Source organism: Hylobates moloch, unplaced genomic scaffold, assembly GCF_009828535.3.
Source record: "Hylobates moloch isolate HMO894 unplaced genomic scaffold, HMol_V3 SCAFFOLD_1, whole genome shotgun sequence".
NCBI lineage: Eukaryota > Metazoa > Chordata > Mammalia > Primates > Hylobatidae > Hylobates > Hylobates moloch.
The window spans coordinates 182,841,174-182,861,511 of NW_026652276.1; the positions used below are offsets into that span (position 1 = coordinate 182,841,174).

The window sequence follows — 20,338 nt, forward strand, 5'->3', positions numbered from 1 at the left end:
AACACCAAAAGTATAGGCAACAAAAGCAAACATAGACAAATGGGACTATATCAAACTTAAAACTTTTTGTTCATCAAAAGACACAAAAGGCATATATTTTTCTCCCCTGCAGAATGGGAGAAAATATTTGCAAATCATAAATCTGGTAAGGGGTTGATATTCAGAATATATAGATGACTCCTACAACTCAGTAACAAAAAATCAAATAACCTGATTTAAAAATGGGCAAAGGATTTGAATGGGCATGTGCCCAAAGATGATATACAAATGGCTAACTAGCACACAAAAAGATGCTCAACATCACTAATTATCAGAAAAGTACAAATCAATACCACAAGATATCACCTTACATCTATTAGGATGGCTATCATAAAAATAAATAAATAAATATTGATGAAGATGTGGAAAAATTGGAGCCTTTGTGCACTGTTTGTGCAACTGTAAAATGGTACAAAAAGATTAAAAATAGAACTATCATATGATTCAGCAATCACATTTCCGTGTATATATCCAAAACAACTGGAAGCAGAGTCTCAAAGAGATATTTACACACTCATATTCATAGCAGCACTATTCACAATACGCAAGAGGTGGAAGCAGCCCAAATGTCCATCAATGGATGAACAAAACAGTACATACATATGATAGGATATTATCCAACCTTAAAAGGGGCAAATCTAAGAATCTTTAAAAAATTATATGTATATAAAATGTATGTGTGTTTAAATCTCTTTAAAAGAGAACTGACTAAAGCCAAAAGATCAACAATATTGTTTGGGATTTAAAATATACAGCATAAATAACAGCACAAAGTTTCAGAAAGGGGAAACAGAGTATACTGTTAAAAGGTTCTCATAAAATATATGAAGTAGTTTTTCTACTCAAAAGTAGACTGTGATAATGATGTATACTAGCTACTACAAACAAAACTACAAGAAAAAAGAGCTACAGGCAAGTCAAAAAAGGTTATAAAGTCATAAAAATACTCAAAGAATCCAAAAAAGGTAAAAAGAACAGATGAAACAAAAAACAAATAGCAAGATGATAGACTTAAACCCATATATCAATAATCACATTAAATATAAATGGTCTAAATTAAAAGGCAGAGATTAGGAAACTGGATTTTAAAAAGGAAGACCCAAGACCCAAAAGCAAGACCTATTTTTATGTGTATCTGTCAGAAACTCACTTAAACATAAAAAGGTAGAAAGTAAAAAGATGGAAAAAAATATCATGTTAACACTAATGAAAAGAAAGTTTGAATGGCTATACAAAGATTTCAGAGCAAAACATATTACTAGGATTAAAGAGGTCCATTTCACAATGATAATGGGATCCAATTGACCAAGTAATCATAACAATCATAAATATGCATGGACCTAGCAACAGAACTTCAAAATATATAATGCAAAAATTTAAAGAATCGCAAGTCCACATTTATAGAGATTCAATACCATTCTTTCAAAAATTGATAAAACAAGTAGACAAATCAACAAGGATATATAGACGACTTGAACAATTCTATCAACCAACTTGACTTGACTTTTTTTTTTTTGAGATGGAGTCACCCAGGCTAGAGTGCAATGGTGCAATCTCACTGCAACCTCCACCTCCCAGGTTCAAAGGATTCTTCTGCCTCAGCCTCCTGAGTAGCTAGGACTACAGGCACACACCACCATGCTCAGCTAATTTTTTGTATTTTTAGTAGAGATGAGGTTTCAACATGTTGGCCAGGCTGGTCTTGAACTCCTGATCTCAAATGATCTGCCTGCCTCGGCCTCCCAAAGTGCTGGGATTACAGGTGTGAGCCACTCCACCCAACCTTGATTGACATTTATAAATCACTCCATCCAATATTCTTTTCAAGTGTGAATGAATCATTTGCCAAGGCAGACCATAATCTGGGCCATAAAATAAGTCTCAATAAATTAAAAATGATTCAAAACATACAATGTATGTCCTTTGACCAGAGCGAAATCAAGTTAGAACTAAGGAAAAAATATCTGAAAAATCCCCAAATATTTGGAAACTCATCTACATACTTCTAAATAACCAGTGGAGTCAAAGAAATCACAAAGGAATTTATCAAGGATTCTGAACTTGAATGAAAATGAAAACATATCAAAATTCGTGAGATGCAGTCAAAACACTACTTAGGGGAGAATTTTATAGAATTAAACACTCATTTTCCAGAAGAATAAATGTTTCAAATTATGAGCTAAGCTTCCAACTGAAGATTCTAGCAAATCAAGAGCAAATAAAATGCAAAATAAACAGTAGAAACAAAAATAATAAAGATGAATAGAAACCAGTCAAATTGAGGATCGAAAATCAACACAGAAAACTAAAAACTGGTTCTTTGAGAGGATCAATAAAATAGATCAATAAACCTCTAGCCAGAAGAATAGGAGAGAAAAGAGAAAAGACATCAGAGTCAGAATGAGAAAAAGGACAGCACTATATGTCTTACAGATATTAAAAAGATTAATAAGAAAATGTCATGAATAACTTTATGCCAATGAACTTAACAACTTTAGATTAAACGAACAGATTCCTAGGAAAATACAAACTATCAATGCTAATTCAAGAAGAAATAAACCGAGTAAGTCTTTGTCTATTAAAGCAATTGAATTTGCAGTTAAAATCCTCCCCACAAAGAAAAACCCGAGCCTACCAAGCCTACATTTTCAAGTCACTTAGCATTGTCTGAAGTTTAAGATACACGGAAGAATCAAATATTTATTAATTATCATGTGCAGACACTAAGGATATAATTTTGATATCAGTATGTTGGTATTTCAGCAAAATTATTCTGAAGGAAGCTGTGGGAAGAACTGATTCATATAAGGCTAAATTTAAAGGAAATAAATGACAATAATTTGGGGACAATAATGAGGGTTTGAACTAAGTGCCAATGGTTGTTTTGTTTTTTCTTAATTGTGGGTGTTGGGACGAGGCATGATTGAAAGATAGATGTTAGTAGATAAAGGACCAGATGAAGTGATTGAATGGCAATTAAAGATATGGAGAGGAACAGAGTAAGGACACCACATGACTCTTGGCTTGAACGCTAAAAGAACCCTCATTAAGGCTGGGCATGGTGGCTCACGCCTGTAATCCCAGCTGTTTGGGAGGCCAAGGTGGGTGGATCACCTGAGGTCAGGAGTTCAAGCCCAGCCTGGCCAACATGGTGAAACCCCACCTCTATTAAAAATACAAAAATTAGCCGGGCATGGTGATGGGCACCTGTAATCCCAGCTACTCGCAAGGCTGAAGCAGGAGAATTGCTTAAACCCGGGAGAAGGAGGTTGCAGTGAGCCAAGATCGCACCATTGCACTCCAGCCTGGGCAACAAGAGCAAAACTCTGTATCAAACAAACAAAAAAAGACCCCTCATTAAGACAGAGACGCCGGGCGCGGTGGTTCACGCTTGTAATCCCAGCACTTTGGGAGGCCGAGGTGGGCAGATCACGAGGTCAGGAGATCGAGACCACGGTGAAACCCCGTTTCTACTAAAAATACAAAAAAATTAGCCGGGCGTGGTGGCGGGCGCCTGTAGTCCCAGCTACTCGGAGAGGCTGAGGCAGGAGAATGGCGTGAACCTGGGAGGCGGAGCTTGCAGTAAGCTGAGATTGCGCCACTGCACTCCAGCCTGGGCGACAGAGCGAGACTCCGTCTCAAAAAAAAAAAAAAGACAGAGACTACAAAAGTAAAATAGATTTAGGAACAAGAAGATAGGTTTATTTTTCCACAAATGATATATTCATACATTCGGCACCCAAAAGACACACAATAGACAATGGGATATATGGAATGAACACACAAGAAATCTGTGTAGATAAATCAGCTTGCTCTATCCCCCAGGATTACTTGCAATTAAAGCATTCCCATAACTATACAATTAATAGCTTTTTCTTGTCAAAGAATTTTAGAAATAAGTAAGAAAGTAGTTAAGAGATTTGAGAAAACAAGTTACTCTCCCTATACACTTAATTCACAGCACTGAAATCCTACTTCATTTATTTTTTTCATTGTCATTTCGAATAGCAAAACCTTATTTATGCATTCCATCTGGTTTAATGAGTTTGATGTACTTTCTTCAGAAAAAAGTTGATAATGTGAAGCTCTCTTCTTATATTTTCCCTTCTTTTGTGTGGGTAAAATGATTATTCAACTCTGCCAGTTGAATCCTATTGCCTTTTAAGGTTTTATTTGCTTGTTTGCCATTTTCTGGCTTCTCTTATTCTATCTGGGAATTGTTATTTTAAAACCTACACACACACACACACACACACACACACACACACACACACACGCCTGTTCAACTTAGTCAAATAACTGCAACAACCACTTTTTGAGCTAGTTTTAGAAACCAAGAATATGTCAAGTGCTTTACATACATTATCTCATTTAATTCTTAAAATCTCGCAAAGTAGGTAACTCCATTTAATGAATAAATAAAACTGAACCTCAAAAATATTACATAATGAGTCCAATCTCACACAACCAGTGATGGCAGTATCAGGACTTGAACCTAGGTCTATAGAGCACCAAAACTTGTGCCACCTAATTTTCATAAATTTTTTGGTATCTGTAACAAATCCTATACAAAAAAAGTACAAAAGTACTTTCATTCATGCAACAAATACGAGTGCCTACATGTCTTTAAAATTTCTGTAGATATACTTTTAACAGCCCCTTTCTTGTACTGTTTTTGCAACTGGAAAGCTGCATACTATGCACTTTTCCCTTTACTTCCTCTCATTAAATGTCAAATTTAATCATGTTATGATTATTATCAGGTAGTGGTTCAGCCACAGCTATTTCCTGCCCCAGTTCCTGTTCAGTACCCAGAATAAAATCCAGCATATTTTCATTCCTAGTGCTCTAAAACTACCTGTTCTAGGAAGCAGTCAGTTGTTCTCATCTGAAAACTCACTTCTATATTTTGTGTCACATTAGCAATTTTCATGAGACTAACAAGGTGGACTAAAAATGCAGTTTTCCTAAATGTCACTTAATATTTTCCACTTAGTCATATGATTCTGGTCATGAAATGATGTTTCAGATTTGTAAATTTAATGTATTTATTGTTCGGTATTAATCTGAGAAGAAGATAAAAGCATGAGACTTTCTCAGATTTTCAAGGGCAGTCCCAATTTAAAACACACTGGCCAGGCGTGGTGGCTCATATCTGTAATCCCAGGACTTTGGTAGGCCAAGGTGGGAAAATCACTTGAGGTCTCTAGCCTGGCCAACATAGCAAGACCCTGTATGTACAAAAAAATAAAAATTAAAACATTAGCTGGACACGGTGGTGCATGCCTACAGGTCTAGCTACTCAGGAGGCTGAGGCAACAGGATTGCCTGAGCCTGGGAGTTCAAGGTTACAGTAATCGCACTACTGTACTCCAACCTGGAAGACAGAATGAGACCCTGTCTCAAAATAAAAAAATTCTGTCCCACTATCATGTATCAAGTAGGGATTAAGAAAAGACAGTCAAAATATACGCAAAGGGGAGTTCACAATAATGACTCCATGTGGCTACAGACTAGCTAAAAGGGTTAAGGGATGGCAACCGTCACTTTGGAATTCTTCTTTGAGTCTTAATTTGAACTGGGAAAATAAGTATTGGAAGGTAAATATTAAATAAACATGTAATAATGGACAAACTGCTGAGGTTTTCTTGTAATTTTAGTATCTAAGTATGCAATTTCCAATTATCAAAATTGGGTAGTACTCACTTTGCCCAACCACATTTATATACCATTATCATTTAAAGCTGGCCTTCACACATACATTTTATACAAAGCTACAATTACTTACCATTCCCTCAACAATCCATATTTCTGTTCTGAGACTCTGCCTCTTCCTGTTTTGCATGGAATGCCCTCTTTCCCCACCTACAAACACCACCTTCAGACCTTTAAGGCTTCAGTGGTAGCTCCCCTGAAACCCAACTAGTTCTCTCTCAAAATTATTTATTGTTTCTTTTGTATTCACTGCTTTCCATGTGCCTGTACTTTACATATTTTATTTAAGGCTTAGTATCTTCTTGAAGTATTGTCCTTTCCATTAAACAGATAAGGAAACTGAGGCTAAAAGAGGTTTGGTATTATGTTCAAAGTCACAGAGCCCGATAGGAATTCAAATCCAGACTGTCTACACTTTAACTGAATTCTTGTCTCAAGAATTATTGGGACCACAAGCATTTTGGATTTCGGATTTTGTAATATTTGCATATACATAAAGAGATATCTTAGAGATGGGACCCAAGTCTAAACACAAAATTCATTTATGTTTCATTTACACCTTATACAAATAGCCCAAAGGTAATTTTATATAACATTTTAAAATAATTCTGTGCATGAAGCTAAGTTTTGACTGTTTTTTTGTTTTGTTTTGTTTTTGTTTTTGAGACGGTGTCTTGCTCTGTCACCCAGGCCGAGTGCAGTGGCATGATCTCGGCTCACTGCAACCTCCACCTCCTGGGTTCAAGCGATTCTCCTGTCTCAGCCTCCCGAGTAGCTGGGACTACAGGTGCATGCCACCACGCCCGGCTAATTTTTTTTGTATTTTTAGTAGAGACAGTTTCATCATATTGGTTAGGCTGGTCTTGAACTCCTGACCTCAGGTGATCCACCTGCCTTGGCCTCCCAAAGTGCTGGGATTACAGGCGTGAGCCACCGCGCCCGGCTTGAATGTAACCTGTCACATGAAGTCAAGTGTCTTGTGGCATCATCTTGGCACTCAAAAGGTTCCAGATTTTAGAGCATTTCAGATTTTCAGTTTACAGATGCTCAATCTGTATATATTGTATTATCGTCATTTGTTCAAATATCTGTCTCTCCCATCAAATGAATGCTCTTCAAACACAGAGAAGGTGACTCCATCCCTTTATCTTCAGCAAAATCCAATAGTGCCTGTTATACAATGATCTCAAAGTGTTTCTGTGTACAATAGTGGGTTTAATTTATGGTTTTGCAGCATGATTTTCCATTGAGTAGTCTCCTACTATAAAGTCTCCAAGAAGCCAATTTTATTGTGGTAATAAAGTATAATGGCTTGGAATGTAGGCTTTGGAATCACACTGCTTAGGTATGAATCTCACCTCTACTGACTCATTAGTGAAGAAATCTTGAATAAATTAGTTAAACTAAGACTTGGTTTGCTCATCTATAAAATGACAGTAATCAGTACCCATCTCACAGGACTAAAATGATTAAATAATATACAAGTAGTCCAACTATTTTCAAGTTTCATTTTTTCCACATGACACCCTAAATTCTCTTCAGTTTAGTGAAGGTTTTTTTCATTACAAATTCCTTGCAATTTTGCATTAAATGGACCAGCCAAAAAAGGTTCATGGTTTAAAAATTGGGCGGGCCACCTTCTTCATTTTTAGGGCCAACTGTCCAGTGCCAGTTTGGGCTCAAAAAAAGTTTACTCTTGGAGGCTTGACTATGCAAGAGTGCCCCCACTGTATACTATACTTGTTTACTCACCACATTTTCATGCTCCACCAGAAAGTGGTCAAAATTGGAACACGAAAACTCTCCACCTCACAAACACCTAACTTAAAACTATCAGATGCATTCAGACAGCTAGTCTGTGTGGGAGGCAGGCTATTTCTGGAGCAAAAATATTTCCTGGAACCACTGTTTCTGGCCCCAGACATGGCTCATTCTCCGCAGACCTCCAGATTCCTCTCCTCTACGTTATGGAGGTGGAGCCACTACAACTGATAACGCATATCCATTTCCTTCTCTTAAAATTTGCAGTCCATACACCATATTAAAGTTAGGATTTCAAATGTTATACTGTTTCGTGGCTCTTCAGGCTAAAGTGCGCAGTTTCCAGACTCTCAGAATTCCCCTTCCAATATTAAAAATAAGGTGAAAAAAGCCCAGTTTTAAAGAAAATAAACTTTACAAAAATACCTGAAAACAAGATCAAATACTAAGTCTCTTGCCAAAGTCTTGGAGGAAAAAAAAATGAAAGAAACGTTTAAAAATGGCAAAAGCTAACGAAAAACCGTAAGATTAAAGTATCATCACACCTAAAAAGTAGTCTCAAAGCAAGGAGGATATACTATTAACAAAGAAAGCAACCGAAAACTACAAAATACTTAATATTCACCATGAATTTCAAAATTACTTGGCATGTAAAGTACACACTGAGATTAATAAATTGTTCCAGATTCTGCACTGCCCAGGTTAGTATAAGGCAGTTCCTTGTTTTTGCCACGCTAAAAATAAAAAGGGTGACAGATTAGTGACAGAAATGATCCCTGAAGTTACACAAGGAGGTGCTGAGTTAGAAAGCCATGACTGGGACAAAACCAGAATGCTGGCTGTCAACACTGGGCAGATAAAAATAAGAAAAGCTGAAGCATGCTGATGGAGCACGGTATTGTTTCCAGACGGGAACTATCCCTTAAGGCCCATGCCTAGCATCTCAGCACCCGCTCGGCCGTGTTGGGATCAGAAAACTCGACTGCCGCCTGCTCAGAGGGGGGCAGGGCAGCGACCCTCCTTCCACCTCCTCCAGCGCGCGAGCCGCCGCCCCCTCCCGAGCCCGCTCCTCCGGCCGCTAGCTGACGTCTCCCCGCCCGCCGGGCTAGCCACCCGAGACCCCTGAACGCCCTTCCAGGACCCGACGACCCCTCAGCACAGCGCCAAGGGAAGGAAGCAAAGGACAGGGGCCTGGGAGCGGAGCCCGAGGGGCGGATGGCGTGCTGGGCTTCGGCCCGTCACCATCAAGGCTTGAGAACCGCGCGAGCTCGGGAGGAAAGCGGCTGAGCCTCCGCCACTGGCCGACTGATGAGAGGGGATCGCGGCTGACCCCGGCCCTCAGGTACAGGAGACTGCCGGGAAAGTCGCCGGCGGCGGAGGGCGACGCGTTGGCCCCGCAGCTCCCACCTCCATCCCGACGACCGCTCTCCTCCCTCGTCCCGATCCATCCTCGAAATTCTGTCAGAACTCGACGACCTCCACACTGCCCACCCGAGCGCGGAGGTGATGCCGCTCTTACCGTAGGAGCGGGCGCCGCGCCGCTAGGAGGCGGCTGAGGTGCGCGCGGGAGACTCCGAAGCTAGCGCCGCCGCCGACAGAGCCCAAGGAGCCACAACGAGGCTGCCGGCGGGCGCGCTGCCTCCAGAGCGTTGCCCCACCCACTCTCCCGCAGGATTTTGCGCCGGAGCCTGCAGTCACTGCGCGCGGGCAGGGAGGATGGGAGGAGGGGCGGGGCGTCCCGAGAGGGCGGAGCTGAGCGCCGGCTGCTTGATTAACATCTGTGGGCCCAATGGGAGCACGGAAACTCCAGGCTGATCTTGGACTGACTTCCCTACTAACCCGTGACAGTAGAGAGGCGGGACCAATGGGTCTTTTTATTGCCGCCTTTCTGTCGAACCCGAAAGTAAGGAAAGGTCGGTTGGTATGCACTGGCGGACAAATGGTCCAATTACCGCGGAAAAGGGACCTCTGAATCCAGATTGGCGTCCTCTCTACCTATAGGGTAGGCTCAGGGGCGGTGAGAACCAGCCCCGGATGTGGGCGCGGCACTGAGGTAGAACTGAGCGATCCTCTACCGCAGTCGTTTGAGGAGGCGGAACTGAAGTTTTTTCTTAATTATCATGTGACGGGTTCTGGATTTAATGGGGGGAAAAGGGCGGAAAAGGACAAGGATCCAAACTGGCGAATTTCCTGATCTTCGCGTCCCTCTCCGCTCTCCGGCCGGCGGCGCTGCCAGGTGAGTCTGGGGCTCTGCCCTAGCCCGCACCGTACGCCGGCGCTGATTTCCTGATGCTACCGTGGGCTGTGCGGCCGACCCCTCAACCCATCACACAGCCAGCCCCAAACGCGCACACGCCTGCTTGGCTCCAGGGCTTCTGTGCGCATCCAGCAGGAACCGTGTTAAACTCCTGCATGTGCTGGGTCCACAGCCCACGAAAGGGGAGCGTCCGGGTGGGGTGCCGCGAGCCGACTGTCGGTGTTTTCAGAAGGGCAAGTATAGTTTAGGAGCGTCCTGAAGTTCCAGGGGCAAGTAGGCCCCCAGATGAGCTAAGTTGTAAGCAGAAAACGCTGTTCCTTTGGCCAAGGCTGTTGCTGCACGGGCTTTTCAAAAGCGACTCATTATGAAGAAGAATAAATATGTGGGCTCATGAAGCAAAATTATCTTTGGGATGAGGCAGGTTCACTTGGTAGACTACTGGCAGTGGCGAGAGAAGGGAAATGGGGGCTGATACCCAGCCGCGGGCTATGTGGGTGGGGCTCCATATATGTCCATACAGGGGTAACTCCGAAGGTTTTAAAAATGAGTAAGGAATCGTTAACAAATATTTAACTGTCTTCCTAGTGCCAGAAATAACCACCTTAAATGGGAAACATTTTAGTTGAGCACATTTTTTTGAGTACGCACCTCCCCCTCTCCTGTGGAGAGAATAGTAGGAAACATAACGACTGCTCAAATTGATGAAGACGTAAATGTAAAACTGGGATCGTATGTCATCGTTGTAGCTCAGCATACAAGCGTACAATCCTTCAGTCGTCATTTAAATATCAGCAGTGCTTCCCCATTGAGGGTATTTCCGTGCAAGAACATAACAGAATTTTGTTGCATCCCACATTATAAATCTTGTAGGCACAATAAGATTGTTACTTGCATCCTTTCACCTCCAGCCCTAAAGCACCTGTGGTAAGTGCAGCCAAATGTAAGAAAAAGATGAAGCTTGTCTTATCCGATGGCAGATGGAACAGTTAGGTTTAAGCAAGTGTATAATCATAAACTGTTTTTCAGAGGTTCACAAAAACGGCCAGATAGATTGGAGGTGGGGATTGTGCAATTTACGGGATGAAATCCGTCCATGGTTATTAATCAACACACGCCCCTCCAACTCTGCTTCCAAATTCAGTCCCACATCCCACTATATGGCAGCCTCTGGCCAGGAAAGGAAACCAACACAGAAAAATGCCTCCTGAGGAGCAAAATTACTGCAGTATGAAGCCTCTGCCAATTAAGTAAACAAGTTTCAGTGCCACTAGATGGGTATAAGGGAAAAGAGGTGAGTTAGGAGACTCATACTTAACTGTTGAAATAGAACAGATGTGTCCTCTTGCACTGTGATAGCCACCCACTATTTAAAGTAGTATAGATGTTGCACAGTACATCAAAGTTAGTTCTAAAATATAATTGAGCATGCTAATCTAGGGTATTTGGCTCAATTAGCCAGTTTCTTCACCTTTTCCCTGTTATCTTCCTGCATCTTTCCTCCTACCACGCATGCTTTTGTTCCTATCCCTAGCACCTTCTGATCTTTTTCCATCAAGTATCCTCTCTCATCTTCAGTGTCATTCCCCATTGGCTTATTTCTGTTTATAGTCATAAATTCTTCCTTTCCTGAAAATTTCTTCTTTCAGTTTCATATACCCTATCTTTCATTTTCTCTTCTCCAAATGCCTCAAAGGAATAAAATGTTCTCAATTGTTTCCATTTCTTGGTCTTCTCTTAACTCCTTACCCAACTGCATGCAGTCTGGCTTCTGATTTCCCATTCTACTTATCCTTTTTCCAAGTGGTCATAAAGGTGGGTATAAAAAACTTGAGTAAGTAGAGGAACATATCATAAACCTATATGTGAAGATTAAATATAATAAATGCTATCCCAAGCTAAGTTTTATGCATTCATAATCAAAATCCTAGGTTTTTAAGAATCAACTTAGCAAATTTAGCATTGAAAAATTGTAAGGGCAAAATAGAAAATATTCTAGAAAAGAGGCCGGCGTGATAGCTCAAACCTGTAATCCCAACACTTTGGGAGGCTGAGGCGGGTGGATCACTTGAGGTCACGAGTTCGAGATCAGCCTGGCCAACATGGTGAAACCCCATCTCTACTAAAAATACAAAAATTAGCTGGGCATGGTGGCACACACTTGTAATCCCAGCTACTTGGGAAACTGAACCCGAGAGGCAGAGGCTGCAGTGACCTGAGATCGTGCCACTGCACTCCAGCCTGAGTGACAGAGTGAGACTCCGTCTCAAAAAAAAAAAAATTCTAGAAAAGAGAACAATGAGTAGATACTAGGCCTTCCAGATATTAATACATTCCTAGAGCAACACTAAGTCATATAGTATTAGTGCAAAAGAGAAACATAGATCAGTGAGGCAGAATAGTGATATAAGAAATAGCCCCCAAAATTTAGCATCTAATAATCACAAAACATCAAAAGTTTATTAGGTGGTCCTGATTATTGAATGAATAACAAGTAGTTTAAAAATATATATATATATATATATACACCACCCATCAGTGAGAGTATTAAAAGGAAAAAAACTATTATACCAAGAAAGATAATTGTAAGAATTTTTATGAGAAAATAAGTGAGAATTTAAGAATATGTTTCAAATTATATGAAAATCCAGTGTTATCAGTGCCTTTTATATTATATAGCCCAACAACCTCTTTATAATCTTTTTTTTTTTTTTAGACAGTGGTCTCACTCCCATCGCCCAGGTTGGAGTGCAGTGTGCAACATGGCTCACTGCAGCCTCGACTTCCCGGGTTCAGGTGATTCTCCCACTTCAGCCTCGTGAGTAGCAGGGAATACAGGCACGTGCTACTGCACCTAAATTTTTTGTATTTTTAGGAGAGACAGGGTTTCGCCATGTTGCCCAGACTAGTCTTGAACTCCTGGGCTCAAGAGATGCACCTGCCTTGGACTCCCAAAGTGTTGGGACTGTGGGTGTGAGCCACTGCGCCCAGCCACTAAAATATTAATTCTACTTTATATTCTTGTGATTTTTATTAACCATTCCCTCCTTTTATTGATGGATTGATTGATTGAGACAGGATCTCACTCTGTTGCCCAGGCTGGAGTGTAGTGGCATGATCTCACGGGTCACTCACTACGGCCTCGACCTCCTGGACTCAAGCAATCCTCCCACTTTAGCCTCTCAGTAGCTGCGACTACAAGGTGCATACCACCACACCTTGCCAATTTTTTTATTTTTTGTAGAGACAGGCTTTCACTCTGTTGCCCTGGCTGGTCTGGAGCTCTTGGGCTCCAGTGATACGCCCGCCTTCTCCTCCCCAAATACTGGGATTACTGGCGTGAGCCACGCACCCTTCCCATTCCCTTCTTTTAAAACTCTCTCTCTTCTCAGCTTGATACCCACCTTTCCCTTTTTCACTACTTTGAATGCTTTTTTCTTTGTACCCCTTGAAATTGAATGAGAAATTACAGATTTGCAAATGTATAGGAAGATAAAGAACATCTTTGAGGTGCAGGAATAAAGTTGTAAGTGCCTGGACTCGAGTGATAGCACTGAAAAGGAATCACCTGACATTTTGAATAGAGCTTATACAGTAGATTACTAAAAAGTGTATTTTGTCATGGGCTGTAAGGAATGGTGGATATAATGTCAATGATCACTAAGTTTTAGAGGATTTGAAAGGAAGAATAGTAGAATGTTTTCAAAATTAGGAAGTCAGTTGGGAAAGAACCAGTTTTGTTCACTAGGAATGGAAGTGATACTTTTTTTCTGGTATCAAAACAATCTTGACTTTTTCTCCTTCTCTTAGGGTATATTTCCTTTTTTCCGATCCTGCAACAGCCTCTTTAAACTGTTTAAATGAGAATGTCCTTGGCTCAGAGAGTACTACTCACCTGGCTTTTCACATTACTCTTCTTGATCATGTTGGTGTTGAAACTGGATGAGAAAGCACCTTGGAACTGGTTCCTCATATTTATTCCAGTCTGGATATTTGATACTATCCTTCTTGTCATGCTGATTGTGAAAATGGCTGGGCGGTGTAAGTCTGGCTTTGACCCTCGACATGGATCACACAATATTAAAAAAAAAGCCTGGTACCTCATTGCAATGTTACTTAAATTAGCCTTCTGCCTCGCACTCTGTGCTAAACTGGAACAGTTTACTACCATGAATCTATCCTATGTCTTCATTCCTTTATGGGCCTTGCTGGCTGGGGCTTTAACAGAACTCGGATATAACGTCTTTTTTGTGAGAGACTGACTTCTAAGTACGTCATCTCCTTTCTATTGCTGTTCAACAAGTTACCATTAAAGTGTTGTGAATCTTTCAAGCTTCAAGAATACCAGAGAACTGAGGGAAAATACCAAATGTAGTTTTGTACTACTTTCATAAAACAGGATTGGTGAATCACGGACTTCTAGTCAACCTACAGCTTAATTATTCACTATTTGAATTATTGAGATTCTTATTATCTCTATGTAAATAAAGTTTGTTTTGGACCTCATTTTTCTACATGACTCTTTAATAATCTGTTGTATGTGGTCAATATCTAAAGTAACTAAATATAAAACCTTTAACCTACATGTTTGGGCCAGGCGAGGTGGCTCACGCCTGTAATCCCAGCACTTTGGGAGGCTGAGGCGGGTGGATCACTTGAGGTCAGGAGTTCAGGACCAGCCTGGCCAACATGGTGAAACCCTGTCTCTACTAAAAGTACAAAAACTAGCCAGGCATGGTGGCGGGCACCTATAATCCCAGCTACTTGAGAGGCTGAGACAGGAGAATCACTTGAACCCGGGAGTTGGAGGTTGCAGTGAGCCAAAATCACACCACTGCACTCCAGCCTGGGCAATAGGGCTAGACTCCATCTCAAAAACAAAACAAAACCTACATGTTTGAATAGAAGTTTAATATACCATGGCTGTATTACGACCAAAGTAAATGGCCATTTGTGTTTCTAAATTATGAAGGAAAAAAAACCTGAAACAGGGATGCCACTTCGTATTTACATTTAGAAAGAATCTGAGTTTGACAGATTTTTATCTAGGCTAAATTCACTATTACCTCTACCTTCTGGTTGGGACAAATTCAGAGGTGACATGTTAAAACAGAGCAGAAAAGCCAGGCGCAGTGGCTCACGCCTGTAATTCCAGCCTTTTGGGAGGCCAAGGCAGGCAAATCACAAGGTCAAAAGATCAAGACCATCCTGGCCAACATGGTGAAACCCCATCTCTACTAAAAATACAAAAATTAGCTGGGTATGGTGGCGGGTGCCTGTAGTCCCAGCTACTCAGGAGGATGAGGCAGGAGAATCGCTTGAACCCCAGAGGCGGAGGTTGCAATGAGCTCACACCACTGCACTCCAGCCTGGCGAAAGCGTGAGACTCCATCTCAAAAAAAAGAAAAACAACAAACAGCAGAAGCTTGCCACTTCCTAAATTTAGGGAGACCCTATAATCCTGATTCTGTCAGGACAGGCCCAGTTTATATACCTATTGTCCTGAGGTCTCAAGGAATTAGTGCCCCCTCACAATTAGAAATGTCTTGAATTGAGAAAGCATATTATCACCCTCCCAAGGTACTCATCAATTCAATGAAGCAGAGGTGACAGTACTTATAAAAATTCCAAAGAGGTTGAAGTGTCTTATACCCTGAAGCACGCTGATTTTTCTTACCCTATACAACCCTCACTTCTAGCTTTAAGAGAAATCTAAAGTGATTTTTTTTCTGTTTTAGAAAGATCAAACAAGTGATTTCTGGCTAATGATACAGAAGGTCTAGTTCTCCCTTGTAACGACAGATAACATAAGTTTCACAACACAACAGGTTAATACAGCTTAACTCATTAGGCATTTGAAACTAGAGAGCTAGGCTAAATAAATAAAACTAATCAACTGCAAATGTTTTCATCTTATAATTGGCAATAATTAGTATTTTCAGTATGTAAAAATAGGGTTGAGAATAGTTAGTACTGGGAATGGAATGTTGCAGGCTTGATCAGATACCTCTAACTCAATTGAGAGATCCATACTTTGATTTATGGGGTCTATCGTTAAATAAATTCAAAGTAGAAGAAAGCTTACATCTCTCTAAAAAACCAGCCAAGAGGATTTTGGAGTAAAGGGAAAAGGAAAAGAAGGGATGGCACCGCAGCAAACAATCAGCTAGGCCAGGAGTCAGCAAAATTTCTCTGTAAAGGGCTGCTCGGTAAATATTTAAGCTTTTAGGTGATGTGGTTTCTTTTGCAACTACTGAACTCAGTCTTTATGGCAGAGAAAGCAGCCACAGACCATGGCTATATCCCAATAAAACCTTACTTATGGACATGAAATTTAAATTTCAAATGATTTGCACATCACAAAATATTTTTACTTTTGTTTCAACCATTTCATGGCATAAAAATCATTCTTGTCTCACACACCATAGAAAAACTGGTGGTGGGTTAGATATGGCCGACAGGAGGTAATTTGCTGACCCCTGTGCTAGGCAATAAAAGCATAATGGAATTCTGTATGAGATGTTAAGAGAAAAGGTAGAACAGGTCTTTTGCTCCCCCAAACAGTTCTACAAGGAAGGAAGAGAGAAATTAAGAATTGTATGTAAACTGCAACACAATAATCAACCTGTTTACACAAGGGTCAATGAATTTTAACAGCATCTGAAGGATTCCCAGAAAGTAGAACTGCCGCACTAAATAAACACTTGAAGCAGCACAATAAATTATCATGGATATGTGCCTCAATACACACATCAGTGTGTTACATTAAAACATTACGTAATGAAAGACATTAAAGATAGAAATTGTGCTTACAGGTAGAAAAATCAAAACAAATGGACTAATATGTTAACAACTAATATTGTACAAAAATACCTTCCTAGGTTTTAGTTATAGGATTCTTCCTTTGTATTACAGAGATATTTACCAATGACATTTTTTAAGATTAAACACACAATGCCTCATGAAAGAAACTTAAACATCAGAGGTTCTTACCAAAGCCAATTTTTTCTAGGTTAGCATGGATGTAACTTACTCTGGTTTGGGCAAAAGATTTGTCATCAATAATCTGAGTAAAAGCAACCTGTGCACAAAATATCTTCTTATAGGACTTGAAACTATGCAAAGGGGCCGAGTGCAGTGGCTCACGCCTGTGGTCCCAGCTACATGGAAGGCTGAGGTGGGAGGATCGCTTGAACCCAGGAATTCAAGATTACAGTAAGCTATGATCATGCCACTGCACTCCAGCATGGGTGACAAAGTGAGACTCTGTCTCAAAAAAAAAAAAAAAAAAAGGCTGAGTGCGGTGGCCCACACCCACACCTGTAATCCCAGCACTTTGGGAGGCCAAGGCAGGTGGATCATCTGAGATCAGGAGTTCGAGACTAGCCTGGCCAACAGGGTAAAACCCTGTCTCTACTAAAAATACAAAAAATTAGCCAGGTGTGGTGGCAGGCACCTGTAGTACCAGCTCAGGAGGCTGGGGCAGGAGAATCACTTGAACCTGGGAAGCAGCAGTTGCAGTGAGCCGAGATCGCACCATGGCACTCCAGCCTGGACAACAAGAGTGAAACTCTCTCTCAAAAAATAAAATAATAATTTAAAAAAACATTCAAATGATCCAAAACTTAGTAACATTTCATGAACATAGGGACCAGATATGGTAGCCTCAACCAAACATGTAAAACATGAACACAAATCTACGAACAAAGAGCCTTCAAGCACCAAGAAAAATACTTGTACAAAGCTTCAAGAAGTAGAGATCTATCCCTGGGTTCAAGCTTACTGCAATTTTAAAAGTTATTAACTTGCGGGACGTGGTGGCTCACGCCTGTAATCCCAGCACTTCGGGAGGCCGAGGTGGGTGGATCACGAGGGTCAGGAGTTCGACATCAGCCTGGCCAACATGGTGAAACCTCGTCTCTACTAAAAATACAAAAATTAGCTGGGTGTGGTGGCCAGCACCTATAATCCCAGCTACTCAGGAGGCTGAGGCAGGAGAATTGCTTGAACCCGGGAGGTGGAGGTTGCAGTAAGCAGAGATCGTGCCACTATACTCCAGCCTGGGTAACAGAGCAAGAGTCCATCTCAGAAAAAGAAAAAAAGTTATTAACCTTATAAATTTGGTCATCTGGTTTCCACTTTGCTTTTTCACAGTGCAGCAAATAAGAGGGAACTATTGACTAATGAATAGAAGTGATAGCCAAAGGAGAGGAAACCATAGAATCATCTTCATACAAGGGCAGGCATATCACTATGCACCTGAGTCATCAGGAAAATCAATTAATTTCTCTTTAGTGAGAGGAAAATTATCAGAATCCTTTCAGTGTTATATAAACAAGCCACAAACTACCAAAGGAGTTTTCCTTAATGTTGATTGGTCATGTTTGCACAGTAAACATCACTGTGAGCACAAAGTATTATTGGTGTCCTTATACTTGGTGGCATAAATATTAAAAGATGCAGAGGGTTGGATTTGGTGGTTCTCACTTATAATCCCAGCACTCTGGGAGGCCAAGGTGGGAGAATCACTTAAGACCAGGAGTTCCAGACAAACCTGAGCAACATGGTGTAACTTGAGGTCAGGAGTTCGAAACCAGCCTGGCCAACATGGTGAAACCCTGTCTCTACTAAAAATACAAAAATTAGCCAGTGTCATGGCGCACACCTGTAATCCCAGCTACTCGGGAGGCTGAGGCAGGAGACTCACTTGAACCCAGGAGGTGGTAGGGTTGCAGTAAACTGAGATCATGCCACTGCACTCCAGCCTGGGCGACAGAGTGAGACTCTGTCTCAAAAAAGAAAAAAAAAAAAAAAAAAGTTACACAATTTTAGAACAGGGTGGAAAAGGATAGGACATCTCTTCATTGTAATGATGGAGAAACTAAAGCCCAGATAAATAATTTTAGCCCATGGTCACAGATAAGTGGAGGAGTGGGACTCCAAATGCTATTTCCACAAATATGTCTCCTGTTAAAGGAAAAAATAAAAAACATCAATGGAAGATACCAGTTATCAAACCCTGAAGATACCACTGGGTTACAAGCTTTTCTGAGGGACCTGCCTTACACTTCATGTTTCTCATTTTGCATTGCCCTGTATTCAAGTCAGCCAGTCATACTGTATTACACCATAAGGCAATTGTCATCTATCTATCCTTTTTTCCTGTCTACCACTATCATCTATACATGACAGTCACAAATTTGTAATTCAAGTGTATCAAGAATAGGCAGTCTGTGATAAGACATGATTTTGAAATGCCAGCTTAGGAAAAACAGTGAACTAGGACGATTGTTTTTGATGCCCACCTGCCTTCACCATACCTTGCCTTGACCCCCTCATGAAACTCCTCCTCACAGATGCCTATCCTCTGCCCCACATTAGAAGAATACAAAGAAGAGATAATTAGTGAGGAAGGTGTGAAATGACTGGAGTGACCCAGCACAGAACTCTTTTAACTATTCTTTTGACTATTTTAATTCCAGAAGCAGAAGCTGACATGTAAAGTAGGTAAAGCCAGGCAATGTGCTAAGTAAACATTTGGCATGTTCTGTCACTTAACTTTCACCACAAATTAACAGAACACATAAGTAATTTTCTCAAAGTTATACAAATGTGGTTTTGGTGGGTTTTTTGTTTTTGTTTTGAGCCAGGGTCTCGCTTTCACTCGGGCTGGAGTGCAGTGACTTGATCATAGCTCACTGAGCCTTGAGCTCCTGGGCTCAAGCCATCTCCCACCTCAGCCTCTTGAGTAGCTAGGACTACAGGGGTGTGCCACAATGACTGGCTGTTTTTATTATTATTATTATTATTATTATTTAGAAATGGGAGTCTCGCTGTGTGGCCCACATTGGTCTCAAACTTCTGGGCTCAAGTGATCCTCCCACCTAGGCCTCCCAATGTGCTGGGATTACAGGTGTGAGCCACCATGCCCAGCCTTATTCCCTTTTAATGAACTTCAGCTATATTGCTACAAATGCCCGCAGTCAAATATCATGGCTGGGAGCAGTGATTCATGCCTGTAATCCCAGCACTTTGGGAGGCTAAGGTGGGAGGAATGCTTGAGCCCAGGAGTTCAAGAACAGTCTGGGCAACATGGTGAAACACCATCTCTACAAAAAATTTAAAAATTAGCGGGGCATGGTGGTGCACACCTGTAGTCCCAGCTACTCGAGAGACTGAGGAGTGGGAGGGTCACATGAGGCCAGGGAAGTCAAGGTTGCAGTGAGCCTGGGCAACGAAGTGGGACCCTGTTCCTAAATAATAAAGTGACTTTACAGATTTTACAGAAGGACTAACTGTATGAAAATGTGCAACCTTTATGTCCTTCTTCCATTCCTGCAGTGGAATGGATATAGACTGAAAAAAACTAGAGTAGGTTGTCATCTTCAGTATTTTCAATTTTTGAATTTTTTTAACATGAGTAGGGAAAACCACAAAAGCTTAAACAGAATGCCTGTCTGATAACCAGACTTTATCTACCAATTAAGACTTAAAAATGTGAAATTCTGCCTCAGACTCTGAGATATCAAGGTGCTTCTTATGTAGCCAGGCATGGTGGCTCAAGCCTGT

The 20,338-nt window shown here is 41.1% G+C and overlaps 2 protein-coding genes across 7 annotated transcripts in view; one reads left to right on the top strand and one right to left on the bottom strand.

Annotated features, from left to right (window-relative positions):
- Positions 1–9,233, bottom strand: part of PHTF2 (putative homeodomain transcription factor 2) — a 155,422-nt gene extending 146,189 nt beyond the window's left edge. For 2 of the 5 annotated variants that reach the window (XM_032761240.2, XM_032761237.2), the window contains exon 1: positions 9,035–9,233. The gene's annotated coding sequence lies outside the window, so the exon portion shown is untranslated. Of the gene's footprint in view, positions 1–8,922 lie in introns of all 5 variants that reach the window. The other 3 variants (XM_032761241.2, XM_032761239.2, XM_058425339.1) reach the window with 2 other exon arrangements.
- Positions 9,234–9,301: 68 nt separating this feature from the next.
- TMEM60 (transmembrane protein 60) lies at positions 9,302–14,275 on the top strand. 2 transcript variants are annotated; one of them, XM_058425354.1, is made up of 3 exons: positions 9,302–9,751; positions 12,486–12,565; positions 13,580–14,275. In XM_058425354.1, exon 3 carries the CDS (start codon positions 13,630–13,632, stop codon positions 14,029–14,031), a length of 402 nt encoding a protein of 133 aa, XP_058281337.1. In that variant the 5' UTR covers positions 9,302–9,751; positions 12,486–12,565; positions 13,580–13,629; the 3' UTR covers positions 14,032–14,275. The 2 variants fall into 2 exon arrangements, with proteins under 2 accessions (XP_058281337.1, XP_032617135.1); XM_032761244.2 differs by lacking the exon at positions 12,486–12,565 and having other exon boundaries at positions 9,303–9,751.
- The last annotated feature ends 6,063 nt before the right edge of the window (positions 14,276–20,338 follow it).

What these genes read in the sequence shown, in the direction of transcription:
- TMEM60 (XM_058425354.1), top strand. Translation starts at nt 13,630, where the DNA reads ATGAGAATGTCCTTGGCTCAGAGAGTACTACTCACCTGGCTTTTCACA.